The sequence below is a fragment of the Lontra canadensis genome, unplaced genomic scaffold, assembly GCF_010015895.1.
Source record: "Lontra canadensis isolate GAN:19392208 unplaced genomic scaffold, GSC_riverotter_1.0 scaffold15, whole genome shotgun sequence".
In the NCBI taxonomy this organism is placed as follows: Eukaryota; Metazoa; Chordata; class Mammalia; order Carnivora; family Mustelidae; genus Lontra; species Lontra canadensis.
The window spans coordinates 3200463-3220175 of NW_022631009.1; the positions used below are offsets into that span (position 1 = coordinate 3200463).

The 19713-nt window shown below is 40.2% G+C and overlaps 1 protein-coding gene across 5 annotated transcripts in view; it reads left to right on the forward strand.

Moving 5' to 3' along the window:
- ENPP2 (ectonucleotide pyrophosphatase/phosphodiesterase 2) overlaps positions 1-19713 on the forward strand; it is a 105114-nt gene that overhangs the window by 39866 nt on the left and 45535 nt on the right. For all 5 annotated transcript variants that reach the window (XM_032858424.1, XM_032858426.1, XM_032858425.1 and 2 more), the window contains exons 4-9: positions 1385-1510; positions 3518-3578; positions 5529-5626; positions 5846-5925; positions 6962-7081; positions 15088-15143. In XM_032858424.1, coding sequence (XP_032714315.1) covers positions 1385-1510; positions 3518-3578; positions 5529-5626; positions 5846-5925; positions 6962-7081; positions 15088-15143 — 541 coding nt within the window. The remainder of the gene's footprint in view (positions 1-1384; positions 1511-3517; positions 3579-5528; positions 5627-5845; positions 5926-6961; positions 7082-15087; positions 15144-19713) is intronic.

The following is a 19713-nucleotide window of genomic DNA, read 5'->3' on the forward strand; positions in this document are numbered from 1 at the left end:
TCAAGTAGCATCCCCTTTCCACCCTGTCATTCTCTATCAGTACCATTGTATTATTTCCTTCATAGCACTTGACATGAGCTGAAATTATCTTGTTTTTCCTGGTCTGCTTGCCTATGGTCTGTCTTTCCCAATTGGAATAGAAGCTCCATGAAGATGTCCTGTCTTGTCTTTCTTGTTCTTCATGACCCACCCCCCCCCCCCCCAGCCCCTGGAAAATGGAAAACGTAATAGAAATATGTATTGAATAAATGAATTCATTATGAAATTTCTTAGTACATCAACCCCGAATTTAAAGAGTTGTGTTTTATTTTCATGATAATTTGCAAGTAGATGGAATGCATGTTCATGGAACACCTAGCATGTGCCAGGCACACTCTCAGATACTGGAGACATAATGGTGAAGAGAGATGTGTTTTTCTTTTTCCCCCTGCTATGGAACTTCCAGTCTAGTAGATGAAAATGCAAGCAAAAAAATACAGCACTTTTTTTTTTTTTAAAGATTTTATTTATTTATTTGACAGAGATCACAAGTAGGCAGACAGGCAGGCAAAGAGAGAGGGGGAAACAGGCTCCCTGCTGAGCAGAGAGCCTGATGCGGGGCTCGATCCCAGGACCCTGGGATCATGACTTGAGCCAAAGGCAGAGGCCTTAACCCACTGAGCCACCCAGGTGCTCCTAGCACTCTCTTTTAAATGAAAATGTTAATTTTCTTGAATATTTACTGTTGATAGAGTTAAACCATGAGCTCTGAATCAAGTATGTTCAGACAGAAATCTGTAACCCATCTATTGGCCTGGAGAGGAGGGGCTATGACCCCTCATTGTAGATGGGGCCATATTTTGGTTGATGGTTGGCACTATGAGTGTTTTTTCATATCCCTTTAAACTCTACATCTCTCTGTTTAGGACTGGACCCTCCAGCTGCAACTTAGAGCAGGAGAGGATTTGGTTGCACTATCGTTTGTAATTAAATCAAACTCATTAATGTCAAGTAAAGCTACTTTGGGAAATAAAAGAGCCCAGCTGTAGTTACTCTGCCTAAGATGGTGAAAACATCTATCACAGGCTTACACACCATACATTTTTCTGTTTTTTTTTTTTTGTTTTGTTTTGTTTTTTAGTACAGTGTATAAATGGTAAGGGTTCCATTTTTCCAGAGGAGCCCAATTATGTTTGGCTTCGTACTCTGATTTGAAAAATTAGGAATTCAACCTATTTGTAAGTCCTCCAAATATCATCTAGGCCTCAGGCCAACTCTAATTTCACAAGCAGATTAAATGATGTGGGATTTTAGCTCTTTTTGTTGGCAACACTTGTGAGCAATTGTGGCCTCTTTCATTTGGTTTGTGAGAAGCAGTGACAGTGTTTTATTGTGCCTATTTCAGCGGGCGGCTGGGAGTGTACTAAGGACAGATGCGGAGAAGTAAGAAACGAAGACAATGCTTGTCACTGCTCAGAAGACTGCCTGGCTAGGGGAGACTGCTGTACTAATTACCAAGTGGTTTGCAAAGGTACATGTTTCCGTGGGTTGGCTAGAGATTTAAAAGAATAAAAACTGGAGATGCTCCAAGGAATCTTGGATGTTGGGGCTTTAACACCTTGGATATGGGTTTGGAAGGAGGGAAGGGGTTGTGTTTTTAAATTTCTCATGCTTTTTTCTTAGTTTTGCTTCCCTGCATTTCACAGATCTGAAATAACAAGGAAATTGCCCCAAATTCCAGAATGTGGTAGAATCCTAATAATGAAGAGTTTACTAAAGTTCCTGTCTTGGTCTTAGATCAGGTTGTCTGAAAGCAGAGCCTGAGATGGAATTCCATGTGTGGAATGTATTGAGGGAATGCTCTGTGGGAAAACCACATAAGGGAGCAAGAAGGAGGTCAGGGCAGGGGGCAGCCAGCAAGGATGTGGTTTTAGGGGAAGTCTCACCTTGGCGTGATTTACTGCAAGGTCTGGAAGGTAAATAATAGCATTATTACCCTTTGAGGCCGGGGGAACGTGGCTTTTGTACCCATTGGATGTAAGCTATAAACTGAGGCACTAGCAGCAGCCTGAAGATGTGTGTACCAGCTGGTAAAGGGGTTCGGGGCATGCACAGTTCCTGTTGTACCCCAAAGCTCTGCATGCATATCTGTTCTCTTGGTATGGTCGATTGTGGAATATGATGGTTTTATTCTAATAGTAAATACCAGTCGGTGAACTAACAAAAATATAAAAGATGACGTTTCTGTCTCTAAGGATTTGAAGTTACCATAGCACCCAATTACAGAGGTTAATGGAAAGATCCAAGAATCTTTATGTAAACTTTGCAAGCCCCTTTATTGTCAAAATTAGGTCCTTCTTCCTAGCTGTGCCATGGAACATTTAAGAAAAGTTTCTGTGAAAAGATTTCAGGAAAAAAGCAAATCCATTCTGAATGTGTTTCATGTTCAGTTTGTGGTGGGAAGGTATTCCATAAATCCTGAATTTGGAAACTTTCCCCTGCCCAAACAGTTATTGTAACTTTTGATAAATCATACAATCAACTGAGACTCTTATTCCTTTTCCTTCCCCACCCCCCATGTAGTAAATGTAACAATAAACCACAGAGGCTATTAGAAAAGACCAGAAAAAGTCCTAGGTGTCGCTGTTCATTGAACCATTCAACATTGGGTTTTGCTGGTTAAAACTTCTAGTTGTAGTACTTTTGTGAGAGCCCTGGGTGAGTAGACATGTGGTAAAACTCCCCCCAGTTTAAGGAGCATGATACTAACCTACCCAGCTGTCAGGAGTCAGATTCTTATTGACCAGGGCGATTTCCGATTTCCGATGGTCAAAATACGTGATGTTTATTTGCCTTAGGGCCATTTAAAGTAAATGCTTTTTGATAATTTTCATTTTCTCCTAAGGAAGCCTCGTTGTTAATGTTTCTTTGGTTTTAAACCTGAACTCTTTTCTGTTCTCCATTCTTGACGGGGTAACTCAGGAAAGCTCTTGGACCCTGGAGGAAGAGAAAAGTGAAAGAGCATTGATTTTTTTTCCCTAAATTCACAGGCTGAACGCCCACCCAGGGGCAAATCATCTTTCTCTTGCAATCTTCCAATCTATCATTCCTGAGTATTCTAAGCCTTTCCCCGCAACTGAAGGGAAGTTGTGCCATAGTTTCTATGGCTCTGAGATGTTCAGTGGTGGAGAAAAGAATGTTCCATCTAATGACCAAACAGTTTATTTCTGGAGGGAAACAAACATGAAATTTTGTTCACTGACGCCACTGGTGTTTTTATCTACAAACCATTTAGACTTAGAAGGTTCGCATAAACACCACTTGGGGCTATTAAATATTAGCTTTTCCATTATGTATGGGTGTACTTTAGTAAGCCAAACCAATACTGGACTTTATTTCAGAGTTTCTCTTTAGATGGTGTTCCATAAGCAAGGAGTATCCAGCAAGACACGGACGGGGCCTGGGGTTGCAGTCTTTAGGGCTCTGGCTGGCATTGACCATGAGATTCACAAGTGAATTTACCCACTTTCCCTTATAGGAGAGACACACTGGGTAGATGACAACTGTGAGGAAATAAAGACCCCAGAATGCCCTGCAGGGTAAGTGCCTTTTATAAACATGATGAAGTTTTACATATTAGTTGATAAAACATCCCAGGATCCAGATAGGTAAATGGTGACAAACAATGTAAAAGCTGAGATCATCTTATACAGGTAAACTTATACTCAAGTACTTGTAAGTGATTAATTCATCGAAAGCTAGAATGCACATCTTGAAGTATTGAGTTGTTTTTTTTTTTTTTTAAGATTTCATTTATTTATTTGAGAGAGGGGGAGGAGCAGAGGAAAAGGGAGAAATAGTCTCCTTGCTGAGTAGAGAGCCTGATGCAGGGCTCGATCCCAGGATGCTGGGATCATGACCTGAGCTGAAGGCAGAGGCTTAACCACTGAGCCCCAAAGTAGGGAGTTTTTAAAAGCTTTTCTTCTATTGCCTCTGCACATATTAAAGACTGAATATCCTCTATACTTCACCGTAGCTGAAGATTTTACAAAGTGTATGTAAATACCACCAGAGAAGGAAAGATACATTTCTGGCATTGATTTGTTATTTGTTTTTTTTTGTTTTTTTTTTTTTTGAGTTTTTTTTTCTGGGAAGGCTGCTTCTGCCTTTTTTGGCAGGGGGGTGGGGAGGACTACAGAACTTCTCAAAAATATCATCCAAGCTGGTAACTCCTACTGGACGCTGCAGGAACTTGACAACTACTGAACGCTGGGGTGCAGCCAGGCTTGAGTGACCCCCACAGCTCAAGTGCGACTGGCGTGAGACACTATGCCTTCCAGGAAACTGCTGAAAATTCATGGACCTTTAGAATGCCTGGCAGAAAATAAATCATCAAGTGTGTTTTCATGAATGTATTTGTTCAAGTGGATTTTTGTTTCTCAGCAGCATAGCCTGCGACGCAAAATCCGAGTATTTCGATATTGTCTTGATTTTCATCTCCTCCTTTGGCTTTAATGAGCCACTTGTACCTCTTTGGAGTTTCTGAATGGAATGGCCGTCGTTTCTGACTGTTTAACATGTGTTCAGTTATTTTGGGGGACAAAGCAGTCTAGCAGTAGAAGCCCTGTTAATGGAGAATAGTCACAACTATAATGAACTCATCGATAGTTTCATTCTATGTGCTTTATCTGTGACGCATCTGAAATACGCCTTATTTGTTATGTGGCTTCAATAAACTCAAGTCAAACTACCAGGAAAAAATGTTTTTCTGCAGTTTAGTATTCTCAAGTCTGACCGGCCAATTCTGTCCTCAGACTATAACAGAGGACCTATTTTATTAGATCCTGCTCTAGTTAAATGAATCGTCTGGTCCTTTATTGATGAATTTTTTAAAGGTCTTCATTAATTTTGATTATTTTTAAAGTTATTTTATGATTAAGCCTAAAAGAATTCTTCTGTAAGTTTTAGGGACAAGAGTGCCACTGCTATAAATTTCATGCTCATTTACCCATTCATTCATGTATTTGATAAGCATTTATTGAAGCCCTACTAAAGGTCTATGAAATAGAAAGATGGATAAGACATAAACTATGCATCAAAATAATGTAGTATGTATGTGAATGAAAAAAGAGGTATGAATTAATATCTTAAAGGAATTCAGAAGTGTGAGCAGCTAATGTTATAGAAAAGGAAACCTTGAGGTGGGTTTTAAGGAATGAATAGGAGTTTTATGGGTAGCAAATGGGAGAACACCTATTCCAGGCAAATAAAACAACTTTATACAGTGTGAAAAACCTTGTTTGTAGTGTGAGAGGTGGCAAGGGAAATCTGGAGTCCAGTTCCTTCCTTGGCCATTTTATGGCCTTGGTCACTTAACTCTGGACTTTGGTCATCACAAATGCCATGTGGCTGGCAGCCCAGGCCTTAACCAACAGCCTCACTTGAAGTTTCATCTTGGAAAGTCCTGGTCTCAGTTGTGCATAATGAGAAGGCACAATGGAAACTTTGTAGCAGGACGTTTTCTAAAGCTTAATATGTTATTCTTGAAGGTTTGTTCGCCCTCCGTTAATCATCTTTTCGGTCGATGGTTTCCGTGCATCATATATGAAGAAAGGCAGCAAGGTCATGCCTAACATTGAAAAGCTAAGTAAGTCCTTTTCATACTGTATTCTCATCAGTATCCATGATCTGCCCAGTGCACGCTCAGCTATGAGCTTTGAGAGCTATGGACAAGTAGATGTAGTCTATTATTTGAAATACAGAAGTGATTGTAACTTAAGTCTTTGGTGGTTTCTGAAGTGGAGTCCCATACGTGAAGTGACTCCTGTTGGGTCTCTTGTCCTAATGTCTGAAATTCTGTCCCTAGGGTCTTGCGGCACACACTCTCCCTACATGAGGCCCGTGTATCCAACAAAAACTTTCCCTAACTTATACACTTTGGCCACTGTAAGTATTTTTTCTCTCTTTTCTTTCTTTTATTTTTAATTTTAATTTTATGTATTTATTTATTTGAGAGAGAGAGAGAGAGAGAGCACACGAGCAGGGTGGGGAGGGGAGGAGGGAGAGAGAAAAACAGACTCCCTGCTAAGCAGGGAGGGAGGTCCCCATGTGGGGCTGCATCCCAAGACCCCGAGATCATCACCTGAGCCAAGGGCAGATGCTTAACTGCCTGAGCCACCAGGGTGCCTCCTAAGTATTTTTTCAAAGGATGTAGATTCAAAGGGTGTGGGTGTAGATTTCATCCTGAAATGACTTAAAGGGAGATTAAAAAAAAAACATGTTTCTCAGTGGTCCAAGAAAATCTCTGTTTTCTATCTTGTCTGCCTGAGCTGTTCACAGTAAGTGTCTTTTACAACTTTGTCGGGGACCAAATCTCACGGTTGCTTCAAAATGAAAAACTTTTTTTCAGGTACCATTCTGTTTGAACATACACATTAAGCTTCTGTCAGATACCACAGGATCTGTTATTTATTTTCTGGGTTTTCAAATAAAAATATTGACCTCAGGACACTTTGTTTTCGTTTTCAGATACTCCCAGTCCTACCTTGTTTTCTTCTTTAAAAACACAATTTATTTATTTTGTTATTATGATGAATTTGAGGGGTTCTGAGGTAGAAGTAGAACTTAGGGAAAAGGAAAAGTGTATTTATAAATAGAAGCTTCTTTGAAGGCACATAAGTAAATTTCAATCTGCAGGTTAACTTATTGCAATAAAAGTTATTGTCATCTTACTAAATTGCAACAGTTAAAAAACCCCAAATATTAGCTTTCTTATCATCATGTTAAGTCTCTCAGATCGCTTATGATTAATAAGACAACATTCATGTTTGCTCAGACACACACAGAGTCTACATGTATCTTATATAAATTTGGAAATTAAATATTGCTATACAACTTCCTATGATAAGAAAATATATGATCGAACTCATTTGTACAAATTATCATATTGGTAGTTTAACAATAAATTTTCTTTTACACAAAGGGACTGTATCCAGAATCACATGGAATTGTTGGCAATTCAATGTATGATCCTGTATTTGATGCCACTTTCCACCTTCGAGGACGAGAGAAGTTCAATCACAGATGGTGGGGAGGTCAACCGGTAAGTTCTGTGTTTTGTGTGTATGTGTGTCTGTGCACTGAACCATTTCATCCCCAAATTTTTACCTGCATTAAAGATGCATATAATTTCCTCAGACTTGGCAATGTTTCTGCCCTTTAGTGTTGTGTATATATATCTGTGCACATAATACCTATATATATGTGTAAATAATGTGTATATTTCTGTGTCCATGTGTGTCTCTATATATGTGTGTGTATGTGTAGGTGAGGTTATGATTATAAATGTGCCAGAGGATAAATGTCTTCATTAGATGCTGGTGATGGAAATGGTGACAGAAAGGCAAATTTCAGAGACATTTTGAGGAAGGAATATATAGTCAGATCTTGCTGATTTACTAGATTTAAGGGTACGATGAAAAAGAGAAGTGGATGATTAGGTCTACCCCCAAATTTTGGTCCAGGTACCATATGAAGAGAGACAGAGAAACTTGCTGATAAGAAGGAGCTCAATGAACCCACCGGAAATTCGTGAATTCTTTTGTTTAATCCATTTTTTGAAATTCTTGGAAGTTACATGTAAGTGGAACCCTATCTTCATTTTGGACCAGCAAATTAATACTTTGAAAGAACTCATCCTGTTTACTTCGGATCTAATGGATGGGCAGAAAGTAAAAAAAGGTTGTAGGTGGCTTTCTACATTATATTTTTCCTATGACTGTATGCGAGGTTAGGCAACTTGATTTGGTCAGACATGAGCAAAAGGGCAACGTGAGACAAGGTTGTTGAATGCGCAGAATTGAACCAAGAGCACACGCCCCAGGGTAAAAGGGCCAAGATCCCCACAGGAACACAACCCAGTATACACCGCCAATGAAAAACATGTAGAAGAAAGGCAGCAAATGGTCCCACCTTATGTCAGCTCTGACTGGAGGCCATTACTCCCCGGAGCTCTGGTTAGGACAGAGAGCTGAGACCCTTGTATATTGGCTATGACATGGCCAGTGTCTGCACACATCCGTGAATCTACCATCCCCGAGCAGTTCCATAACCAGAAATCTTTGCTCCAATCTACGGGCAAGCTAGAGAACAAAAAGTCAGAAGAAAATGGTATTGCTTTGATTAAAGGTCATTCATGATTAAAAAAATAGATGCGTGCCTAACAAAACCGTATGCAAAGCTAAACATGGTCTTCTCATTTAAAAAAAAAAATATTGGAAGACTCCTTGTATGTCTGTAGAAGTGTTTCTTTATAATAGAGGTTCTGATTCTGCTGTCCTTATTCAGGCTGGACTCCCAGAAGTCTGTGATGACCTGAGCTGTGAGCTTAGTGAAATTGGTTTACAGGGTGGATTTCACAAAGTTTATGATAGAGGAACATTTTATGTGTAAATAAAATTATTAACATTAGATTTCTGTCAAGTATTGCTCATCGGTTTTTTATATTCATTTTGTCATGGAAGCAAAGTTGCCTGAGGAACCACACAGGAGATAGAGAGAAATAGTAATTTTATCAAATTGGATCACCTTACCCAAGCATTGACATTAATTTCCCTCTGGGTTGGCATAGCTCAGAAGATCCGTCCACATCTTCACTAACTTCTGCAGAAACAGAGCAGAGGGAATGCTGCAAAGTTGCCCAATGGAATGAAGTAGTTTTCAATTCTGTTTGCCTATTTCCTGATTCTCAATGTTGACAGATTTGACCAAGTTTAGTGTTTTCCTAGTGTTGACAACGATTTACAGTGAAATCTGTACTTCTGATTTAAGGGGACACCATAAAAATTTCAAGGAACATAGTAGCTATAATTTAAACACGTATTTATTATTGAAATTAAGCATATACAAAGAATATAATGACAGAAACTGTAAGGAACTACAGAATAAGAATATAAGAAACTAGAAATATTAGAAGAAGAGATGAGCCTTAATAAATATTTCTCAGGCATTTATCCCATCCTCTCAGAGGCTTATGCATTTCACAAAATCACCAGTGGAAAAAAATAATGGGTTGAGAAAATATTTATAAAAATCTTAGGTGATGAAATTAAACTCAGTTTATTTTTACTGAATGATGAAACCATGAAAGACATTTGGCTAAATAAGAAAGGAGTCAGAGTAAATGGTAAATAAGAACCACTCTAATCCTACTTTAAAATTTAATAGATGGGATGAGGCATTTGTATATCATGCATCTGAAAATTTGAATCTTACATTAGGCTTCCAAAAATAATTTCTTTCATTTCATTTCATTTCATTTCACCCCTCCCCCCCCCTTTTTTTTTGTAGCACAGATACAGCCGTTTTAGCCAACTCAGGTCTGCTTTTAATCTGTTAGTCCTCACAATGGGCCATTAAAAGCTGTCATTCACTTTATGATGCTACAGTTCTCATACATATTTTAATGGGATTCTTTTTGTTGTTGTCACTGCTTTAAAATTATACTTGGTTCTTATTACGACAGTACGCTCCATACTTTTACTGAAATTCCTTAAGCGCGTTCATTTCTTTGAAAAATCTCTCCGCTCTAATCCTGCAATTTCTGAAGATATCTCAGTGGGAAATTCCCTGTTTGGTTTAAATCTGGACTCAGCAAAGTGGACAATGAATGAGACTCCCTACGAGACTCCAACTCCACAAAAGATGGGGATTTGAGAAGCCCACCCCGCCCCGCAACAATGCAAGTCCTCCAGAGGCACAGTTTGTAGAGCAAGGCGTTTCCAGGAAGAGCAGGTGCTTTCTTACCACTCCTCGAGAGGCCTGGTCTGCCGCTGCATCTGCCAGCAGGAGTCATGCAGTGAGTTGGTCCAGAGACCACCCTCGTGAATTACTGTAGTGGGAAAATGCAAGAACGACCGCAAAGAGAAGCAGGATGACATTAGAGCAGGCATGAAATTCCGGCCTTAAAGGGTTGGCTTGATGGAAAGTGCCAGTCATTGTTTACCTCTCTTTCTGCCTATTTTATTATCCTGCTATTGGGCAGTTTTGCTGTCTTTTCAGGAAAATTTTATTTTTTATTTATTCTGTTGTTTCTTTCCTATAGATTGCTATAAATCAGGGCTTCCCTCCCCTTCTTTTTACTGTATCCTAAGGTACGTAGGTTGGACTCTGCTCTGCTCTGAGGGGTCTCTAATGCTCACTTAGCTGCTTTGCTCCTAGACTCCTAGCTATCTTTCAAATTTCAGTTGAAATATCTGTCCCCAGGTGGTCGCTAAGCTCGTCCAGCCCTGGCTAAGCTCAGGGACCCTCCTTTGGGTTTTCACATTATTTCTGTCATAAAATTGACCATATATTTTTGAAATTATTCACATATCTGCTTTAGACTATGGACCCCATGGGGGTATAATCTCTTTATTCTCAGGCTGTAATCCACAGCCTGATGCATTCAGGGGCCCCACTACTGTGTCTTGGAATGAACTTGAACTGGACCATATCTGAGGCATGTTTGCCTGTACTTTTTCCTTAGAGTTTATCAGTCACTGTCTTCAGGCCCTAAGCACTTCCAAAGAGCCACACGGGCCCACAGTCTGCTCTGCTGCAACCCCAGTCCTCATCTGGTAGCTCGTTCTGATCTGAATCTCAGTAAGTGATTTCCTACAGCAGATGCTACAGCCCCAGCCATCCCTCTGGTCTCCAGGAATTCTATTCATCCTGGCTCTGTGCTTTTGAATGCAAAGGAATCATTTCCCTGCGAAGAACTGCTAGAAACACTAAAATAGTAGCTGTCTTTGAAAAACTTCTGTGCTTATTTTCTTTTTCAAAACTTCTCCCCTTCTTTTATTCACATTTAATTTAATGTGATCATGTGTTGGATTTCACATTTAAATCCTCTGATTCCAGTGAGAAAGCATTTTTTAAAAAATTCCTAATAACCTATCAAGTAGGTGCAAAAATTTTCCCACTTGTTCCCTCTTCAAAATGTCGTAACTAAGACATAAAGGTTGAAAACTGTCTCTAGATAAAGCAGAGCAGTCGAGAATTGTTGGCATTAAAGGTGGGAAAACCAAACCAGTGTCCTGTCAGGTTATTTTTGTTGTGCTGTTTTTCCAGTCTTGGGGGAAATTTATATTCATTCAAATTCAGAGAAATACTGATTCCCTTTTCTCTGAATTAACAAGGAACTTGAAACTTCTCTCTCTCTCTCTTTCTCTAATGGCCCCAGAGGCTCAGTTTCAATTTTTTTTTTTTAATCAACATTTTAGTTACTTTTTTCCTCTGTAATTACTAGAATCAATTTCTGTGTTCAGAAATATGATGTATACATATGACCTACAAAGGAACTTTTAGAGCTACTTATGATCTGATTTAACTTAAGAATGTCATGCCTCAATCTCCTACCATTTGCTAAACCCTGACACAATGGCTGCATTACCACTAGGATCCCTTTGTTTGAGGTTTTTAAATGTTTTTAAATTTTAAATATTCTTCCATTTGTTCACTTTTTGCACTTTTCTGACCATGCTCCCACTTTTCTTTTGGAAAATATGGCCAACATGATTTGTACCGAAAAGCAGGAAGAATATTTTTGCTTCCTTTTTTTTTTGAGAAGAAATAAATTTTTTAAAAATGTTTTATTTATTTATTTGAGAGAGACAGAGTGTTGGGGGTGTGGAGATGAGCAGAGGGAGAGGGAGAAAGAGTCCTCAAGCAGACTCCCCGCTGATCACAGAGCCTGCCATGGGTTCAGTCCCAGGACTCTGAGATCATGACCTGAGCCAAAATCAAGAGTCAGATGCTCCACCAATTGAGCCATCCAGGTGCTCCAGGAAAAATAAATAAATAAATACACACACACACAAACACACACACACACAAAATTATATATATAAACAATTATATACAAATATATATAAATAAACAATTACCATTTAATTGTCTTCATGGTTTGCTTGCTTCTTAGAGTTGGCCAATTTTTTTTTTCTAATTACAAAGATGTTAATTGTCACTGTAAAAATCTGGGGAAGTGCACAAAAGTATAAAGGGCATATGACCCTAACTTTGCCCTTGGGAACATTTTAGCACACTCCCTTCTGCCACTCTCTCTCCCCGTGCTCTTTCCTTATACCATTGCAAAGATCCCTTCTGGTGCTCTTTTCCCTCATTGCTGAGCTAAAGGTTACCCATAGGGCTTCCTGTTACCCAGATAATGCCAACATCAGCATAATTCTACAACATAACTTTTGAAAGTGCGAGTTCATCATTTGGCAAAATTGCATTAAAAAATTTCCGTTAGAAAACCCCAGATTAATCTTATATTTCGCAACTGCAGGATAATGCCTAGTACAACTTCTTCGTAAATATGAAGGCACTGGATTTTGTATGCAGTTGTTTGGATAGGAAAACACTAGTGTGAGTCTCTGAAATTAAAGTAAGTTTGGAAATAGATCATTTAATGTAAGAAACTGGTTGGGGCACCTGGGTGACTCAATTCATTAAGCATCTGACTTTTGATTTAGCTCAGGTCATGATCTCATGGTCGTGGAATCCAGAAGGAAGGTGAGGGCTTCAAGCTGAGATGGGAGTCTGCCTGAAATTCTCTGTGTCCTTCTGAACCCCTCCTTTTCTCTCTCTCTCTCTCTATGTGTTGTGCGTGTGTGTGTGTGTGTGTGTGTGTGTGTGTGAGAGAGAGAAATGGTCTCTCTGGGATCTGATGTGGTTTTGAGTCAGTTGGTGGATGCCCAGCACTGAGTTTTGACTGAATCTTGACAGTAGGGGTGCTGCCAATGAGAAGGAATGGACGTGCCCAGGCCTGGACATGACCTTTCCTTATGGGCCCAGTTTCAAATGACCAATGCAAACTCTACAAAGCAAAAGGGTGCATGGCAAATTTCTTTCTACTTCCCGGACATTGCATTTTCTCAGTTTCCAGAGGCAATTGGGGTGGATAGAGGATGGGCTTGTGTTCTCTTGCCAGAGGTGGGATAGAGCACAGGGTTTGAAACTTGGCAGACCATGTGGACCAGCAGCAGACCACCTACACTCTAGAAGAGTCCCTGGGTGTCATCAGGCTCGGTCTGGATGAACGAATTTATACGGAAATGAGAAAGGACAGAGAGATTTGAGGCAGATTACATGCTTATGATCAACATTTAAATATGATACTGGGAACTGTGGAAGAAACTGTGACTACTATAGCAATCGATGAGAAAACACACGGAGATATATAGATCAATAAACTGGAATATTCCCGATGCTCTTTGTCTGGGGAGATGGTGTTGTACTAGTTGCCCTCTGTGAAGAGTTAGCTGAAACAAAGAATTTACCGTGTTTGGAAAATGGGAGATTTGCATGATCACATCTTCAAGTGTAGAAGACATTCAAAAGAGAACCCTGCCCAGATTTTGAGATTAAGAAATAATGACCAAGGGTTCTTCCACTCCCAAAATGAATTGGCTTGCAGATAACTCAAAAATTCATAAACTAAAGGGCATCTTTTTTCCCCTAACCTTTTCAAAAACGTGATCACCAAGAAAAAAAAAAAAAAGAATGAATTCTGGTTGAAACAAAATGAATTTTGAATCCTGGTTGGCCTGTGGACCCCCAGCATGCCAGAGTTTGTCCGTAAAGCAGAAGGATGCTCTGAACCAAAGTCTGGAAGGGCAGTCAGAGCCATCAGAGATCCTTATCTCTATGACCTATCCCTATGGGATGAGGGAACCACCTCCCCTTGCTGGCGTTCCCAAGGCAGCTCACACCTCCTCCAGTCTGAGAGAGTTCTCCAAGCTCTCCCGCCCATCCCTTACTTGCCAACTGCAAGAGCTATGATTCTTCCAGGCTGGAGATCTTCAGTCCTTCCTCAGGGGTTTGGGAATCTGCAGAATTCCCCAGGGCCAGATGTCCCAGACCCTTCTGAAGACATAGCCAACATCATGGAAACCCCACACCTCCCAATTTCCCCCTTTTCTCAAGCCCCAGAGGTTTCTCCTGGAGTCTGTAAGACCCTCTGGAAGTCTGGATATAAGGAAACCAGAAAAGGGGCTTGCTGCAATTCCTAGACCATTTCTGCTTGGGTCTTATAACAAAGCAGCCACATTTCCTGCTTGCCTCTTAAGGAGTGGGGGGAAGGTTCTTTGTACACACTTATGTTCAGTGGGACACTGGCCATCCTAAGCTGTTTTTAATGTTCCTAGAATAACTGGATTATACTTCTTTCCATTGCATCATAATTAAGATTAAAATTGATCCAGCGGTCACCAAATGCTAAGACACTGCTTTAAGGACTTTAAAAGTATTAACTCATTAAAGCTTAGAATAATCCCACGCGCTTGGTAATACTATCTACATTTTAAAGGAAACCAAAGCCCAGAGAGCTTAAGGAACTCACTGGAGGATTGCACCATTGGTGAGTGACGGAGGCAAGGCTTAAAACCCAGTGATCTGGTTGCAGAGCTCAGGTTCTTGACCACTGAATCTTCTGTCTCCTACAACATGTGCTGGAAAGAATATTTTAAAAGCCTCAATGAAATGCTTGGTTCCCCTAACTTATCCCAGGAGCTTATTCCTTAAATTCTATTTATTGAAAGGCTAAATAAAAGATACATGAGAAAATCCAGGATAAAAAATAGCTTTTTTTTTTTTTTCTTTTCACCCTTTTCATTCACCTTGTTTAAAACAAGATGAAACTAAGTTCCAAGATTCTGGCATCTGTGTACCATTGGGGTTCTCCTCTGTTGGCTTTCAATAGTACAGGAAACATATGGTCCACTCCTGGGTCCTTTGATGAGCAGAATTCCGTCATATAAGTGAAATGTTCAAAACAATGATCAGAAAAGACAGGTACAGAGAGACTTTTGAGATGAAATAAGAGTTAAAAATGCCACTAGGATCACAGAAGAGTTTTTGAAAGCTTTTGCAGAGAATGTATTAAATGACATTTATGGAAATAATGATTCTGACTTCCAGATGTGAAAAGTGAATGATTACAAATAATGTGAAATTTATGGTGGGATGTGGGTAAAGTATAAGATATCTGACCTAATATATTTTAAAAACTTCTTCTTTGACCAAAACTCAGAACACTTTATAAGCCTCTTATATTTTCCTCATTAGCTATGGATTACAGCCACCAAGCAAGGGGTGAAAGCTGGGACATTCTTCTGGTCGGTGTAAGTTATCTTTATTTTGTCAATGTTTGTAAAATCGCAGTCATGATTTAGCTTATGAAACAGGAACTCAGTTTGGTTTTACTTCAGTTAAATATAAAAGAACTCGAGCTGTTAAATATTTTTTTATTAGAATGATCTTCCAAGTATTTTTTTAGAGGTCTTCTCTCTCTTTTGCCCCCCATCGTTTCTTAACAGAATGTAAAGAATATTTTCTCTTCTTCTTGTCATCCTAAAGATTTTTCTGTCCCTGTTGATTTTGGTAACTTACCACCTAGGGAATGTATGTTTCTCTTAGACTATTTATTGCTGGGGTTTGCATTATCATTTTCTTTAAATATATTATAACTTGCTATATTTATTTTGGCTCACAACATTAAAAGTCTAGTGTGGTCTCAGACAGCTGATGTAGAGGACTAGAGATTGGAAATTCCAGATAGGAGACAAGGGGAAGCCTCTGTTTCCACTCCATTTTCTACCAAACACTAGGATTTCCCTAATAAGAAAAATGGAACTACTTCTCTTCCCCACAGAGGCAATGGGGGATTAGTAGTTAATGTTCATAAAATAGTCTTATGATGAAACTTACCTAATAAAAGTGTCAACATGTTGATTATTTTTTTTTAAAGATTTTATTTATTTTATTTGACAGATAGAGATCACAAGTAGGCAGAGAGGCAGGCAGAGAGAGAGGGGGAAGCAGGCTCCTCACTGAGCAGAGAGCCCGATGCGGGGCTCAATCCCAGGACCCTGGGATCATGACCTGAGCCGAAGGCAGAGGCTTTAACCCACTGAGCCACCCAGGCGCCCCATGTTGATTATTTTTAAGGCTCCTTAGTAAGAAAAGGAATCTGTTTCAACTTTCATGGGGATTTTGTTCCCACTGAGATGTTCTTTCCATTTTTTTTTTAACCACCTAAAGCTCTTTCCATATTTGCCTCTTATGCCTTAACAAAAATCTGACTATTCTATAATAGTAGTGTGCTGAAAGCAATCACAGGTTCACATTAATCCAGAATGGGATCGTCTATATTCTCCAAATTCGGGAATAAAAGTAGCTTTTTCAGATTTGAAGGACTAAATTGAAATTGGGTGTGGTTATTTGAAGGTAAGAGAGTGACCCTGTAAAAGTCTCCTTTTCCTGCCTATTTTTTTCTAAAGAGGTTTTTTGAGTTGAGAATTAAGTGTGGGTATGTTAGAAATGACACGTAAATGACATGTTCCTCTACCAATTTAACCCTGGACTGTCATAGATGCTTACAGAAATGATTTCTTCTGCCCCACAACATACTTGTTTGGCAGAATGGAGAGGGGCCAATAACATAATTAATACCTAGTCCCCACCCTGGCCCCCCGAAACTGTTGCAGAGCTTCATTGAAAAGGCCCAGTGTTCTGATTTTGAATGGTAATTTTCTCCACCCATTTCAAGCCACTTCTAAGAAGGTAGCTTTTGTGTGCTCTAAACATGTCTTTAGTTTTGCTTTGCTTTCCAGGCTATTGTTCTTTTGTCTCTGTATTCTGGAAGTGACTTGGAGTCAGTTTTTTCCTTTCTTTTTTTTTTTTTAAATCTTTTTATAACTAAACAAAAAAAACAAAACAAACCAGGGTTTTACTTTCAGTTATTTAATGAAATATACATCCGGGGAATTGACACATGGTACATTCTGAAAATTCCAAAATTTAAAACCAGATTTAGACCGCGGACTTAAACTCTGAAGGCCATCTATTTAACGTGGCTCTGGACTGCAACCTAGAATTATTCTTGCTTTTTACATAATAACATTTTATTTTTTTAATTTTTTAAAAGATTTTATTTCTTTATTTGACAGACAGAGATCACAAGTAGGCAGAGAGGCAAGCAGAGAGCGGTGGGGAGGGGGAAGCAGGCTCCCTGCTGAGCAGAGATCCCGATGTGGGGCTCCATCCCAGGACCTTGAGATCATGACCTGAGCCGAAGGCAGAGGCTTTAACCCACTGAGCCACCCAGGTGTCCCTACATGATAACATTTTATTCCAATGTCATCCTCAGCTGATGCCCCATTACATTGCGTGTGTGTGTGTGTGTGTGTGTGTGTGTGTGAATTCATGTTCAAAGGCAGTAATTCCCTGAATGTACACGTATTTACATTGGTTCTAATCCCCACCTTGCCAGTTCATAGTCTGCTGACTGTGGACAAGTAGTTAAATCTCTCAATATATTAATGTCCTCATCTTTAAATGGCAATGAGAACATCTTCATCATAGGGTGTTGTGAAGATGGCATGGGCTAACTTATCGAAAGAGTGTAGGAGGGTACTTAGTACATAGAGAGTAACCGATAAATGGTATTTGTTTTCTAATTCACATCATCTCTTCCAACATTGACTGGGCAATGATGATATGTGCCCTACGGTAATTTGTTCCCCTTGAACACTAAATAGCTCATCTAGCCCTTCATTTTCCATTCCTCCTTTTTTAAAAAAACTTTTTAAAAAAATTTATTTATTTGAGAGTGAGAAAGAGCATGCACGTGAGAGAGAGAGAGAACAGGCAGGGGGAGCAGCAGGAAGAGGGAGAAGCAGGTTCTCTGCTGAGCAGGGAGTCCTATGTGGGACTCAATCCCAGGACCCCAGGATCATGACCTGAGCCGGAGGCAGACGCTTAACCGACTGAGTCACCCAGTCAGTTTTATCTTTTCCGACCATGTCTGACGTACTTGGTCTCATAACAACTTCTCTGTCAAACAATGATGGTGAAGACAACAACATGAGCTCCATTTTTCTTTCTGTTTGGGTTCACAGTCTTCCTTTGCCATGTCTGTTTGCACTGTCTCTGTGTTGTATTTTAAACACTAATGGCGGGGCGCCTTGTTGGCTCAGTGGGTTAAGCCTCTGCCTTCAGCTCAGGTCATGATCTCAGGGTCTTGGGATTGGGCTCTCTGCTCTCTGCAGGGAGCCTGCTTCCCCCCCTCCCTCTCTGCCTGCTGCTCTGCCTACTTGTGATCTCTCTCTGTGTCAAATAAATAAATAAAATCTTAAAAAAAAAACACAAACACTAATGGCTAGGGCCCATGTCTTTTTGGTTCCTGGGATAATCTCATAGAGATAATCTAAAACTCCTAGGAAAGTTCAAGACCACTCTGTCCACCTCCTCATTGGAGAGATCACACTGTGGCTGAGAGAGGTAAAGTGTTGTGCCCAGGATCATACTTAGGAAGGATACTCAGTCCTCTACAGTGCCCCTCTCCGGGTCTTACCACGCACACACACTCAGCCCCTGCCCAGAAGTGACAATCTCATCCTTGTATTCCTAAGCAGAGGACTGTGACTCCTCTGTAAGGGTCTTTTCGTAGGAGTATTTTGTATCTTTATTCACATTCACACAAAAGCCTTGAACATCATATACGTTTAACAAGTATGTCGCGAATGAGAGTGTCGTCTCTGTGGACCGGTAAAGCCAGTACATGAAGACAAAAGCTAACGTTCTCTAAACTCAATGTCCTGGGCACTATCCGAAGTGATTTACAGGTGTTCTCTCTGTGAATCCTTACAACAAACTTATGAGATAGGAATTATTATTATCCTCATTTTATAGAGGCCCTGAAAAGTTAAGTAACTCGGCAAAGTCTCATCACCAACATACATTGGAGTCAGGATTCAACCCCAAAACTTCTGGCCTTGGGGTGGACACTTTTATTCCTTGCTCACCACTGGACAAACCCCGTATCTAGCAGAGGTGTGAGCAGGTGTGTGTTGTGAGCACCACACAAGTTCCATTAGCTTGTGTTTTTCCACTGGCATCAAGCAAGTCCGTCAGAGTCCACGTTTGTGACTTAACACAGATTACACAATATGAAGCAGCTTGTAGGTAGGTAGGGAAGCGAGGTAAAATGGAAGGGCAACAGCATTTGCTTTTTTCTAAGTTAGGAAAGAATTCCAAATATGTAATTATTTTGTCCAGATACAGGGGATTTCTGAGGCTGCTGAATTAAATACCTGAAGTGATTAACGTGGCTTTGCTGTGCCTAGTTCTAATTCAATTATAGGATATAATAAACAGGGGCCCATTTATTCAAGGGCATTGGATTTTGTTTAAATTAGGACTCTTTCTCTGGGCTGGTGGGATAGTCCTAGTCTGAGAGGGGGCCAGAGGAATGACAAATCTCCCATCTAGGAGTTGGCGAGTGTAGCTGGCGGAGGGTGGACATAGGGAAAGAGCTCCAGGATTACAGCTCCTGCCAGCTGGAGGCTTCTGCCTTGGAGAAAGATGTGTCTTTCTCGTGGCCTTCCCTTGTTCACATCCACCAAGAGTAGAAGTGTAGATCGCTCACCAGCATCCCACAGTAAGTTTTCAGTAGAGTTAATTTTTTAGAGTAGTTATGGGTTCATAGCAAATTGAGCAGATGGTACAGAGAATCCTCATAGACCGTCAGTCCCCACGACACATGCTCACCATTATAGTGTCCCCCACCAGAGTCGTGTGTGTGTTACAACCCATGAACCCACACTGACACATGATTACCCCCTGGGGAACGTAATTTATCCTAGGCTCACTCTTGGCCGCAGCCATTTTTAGTAACCATGATTAAACTTG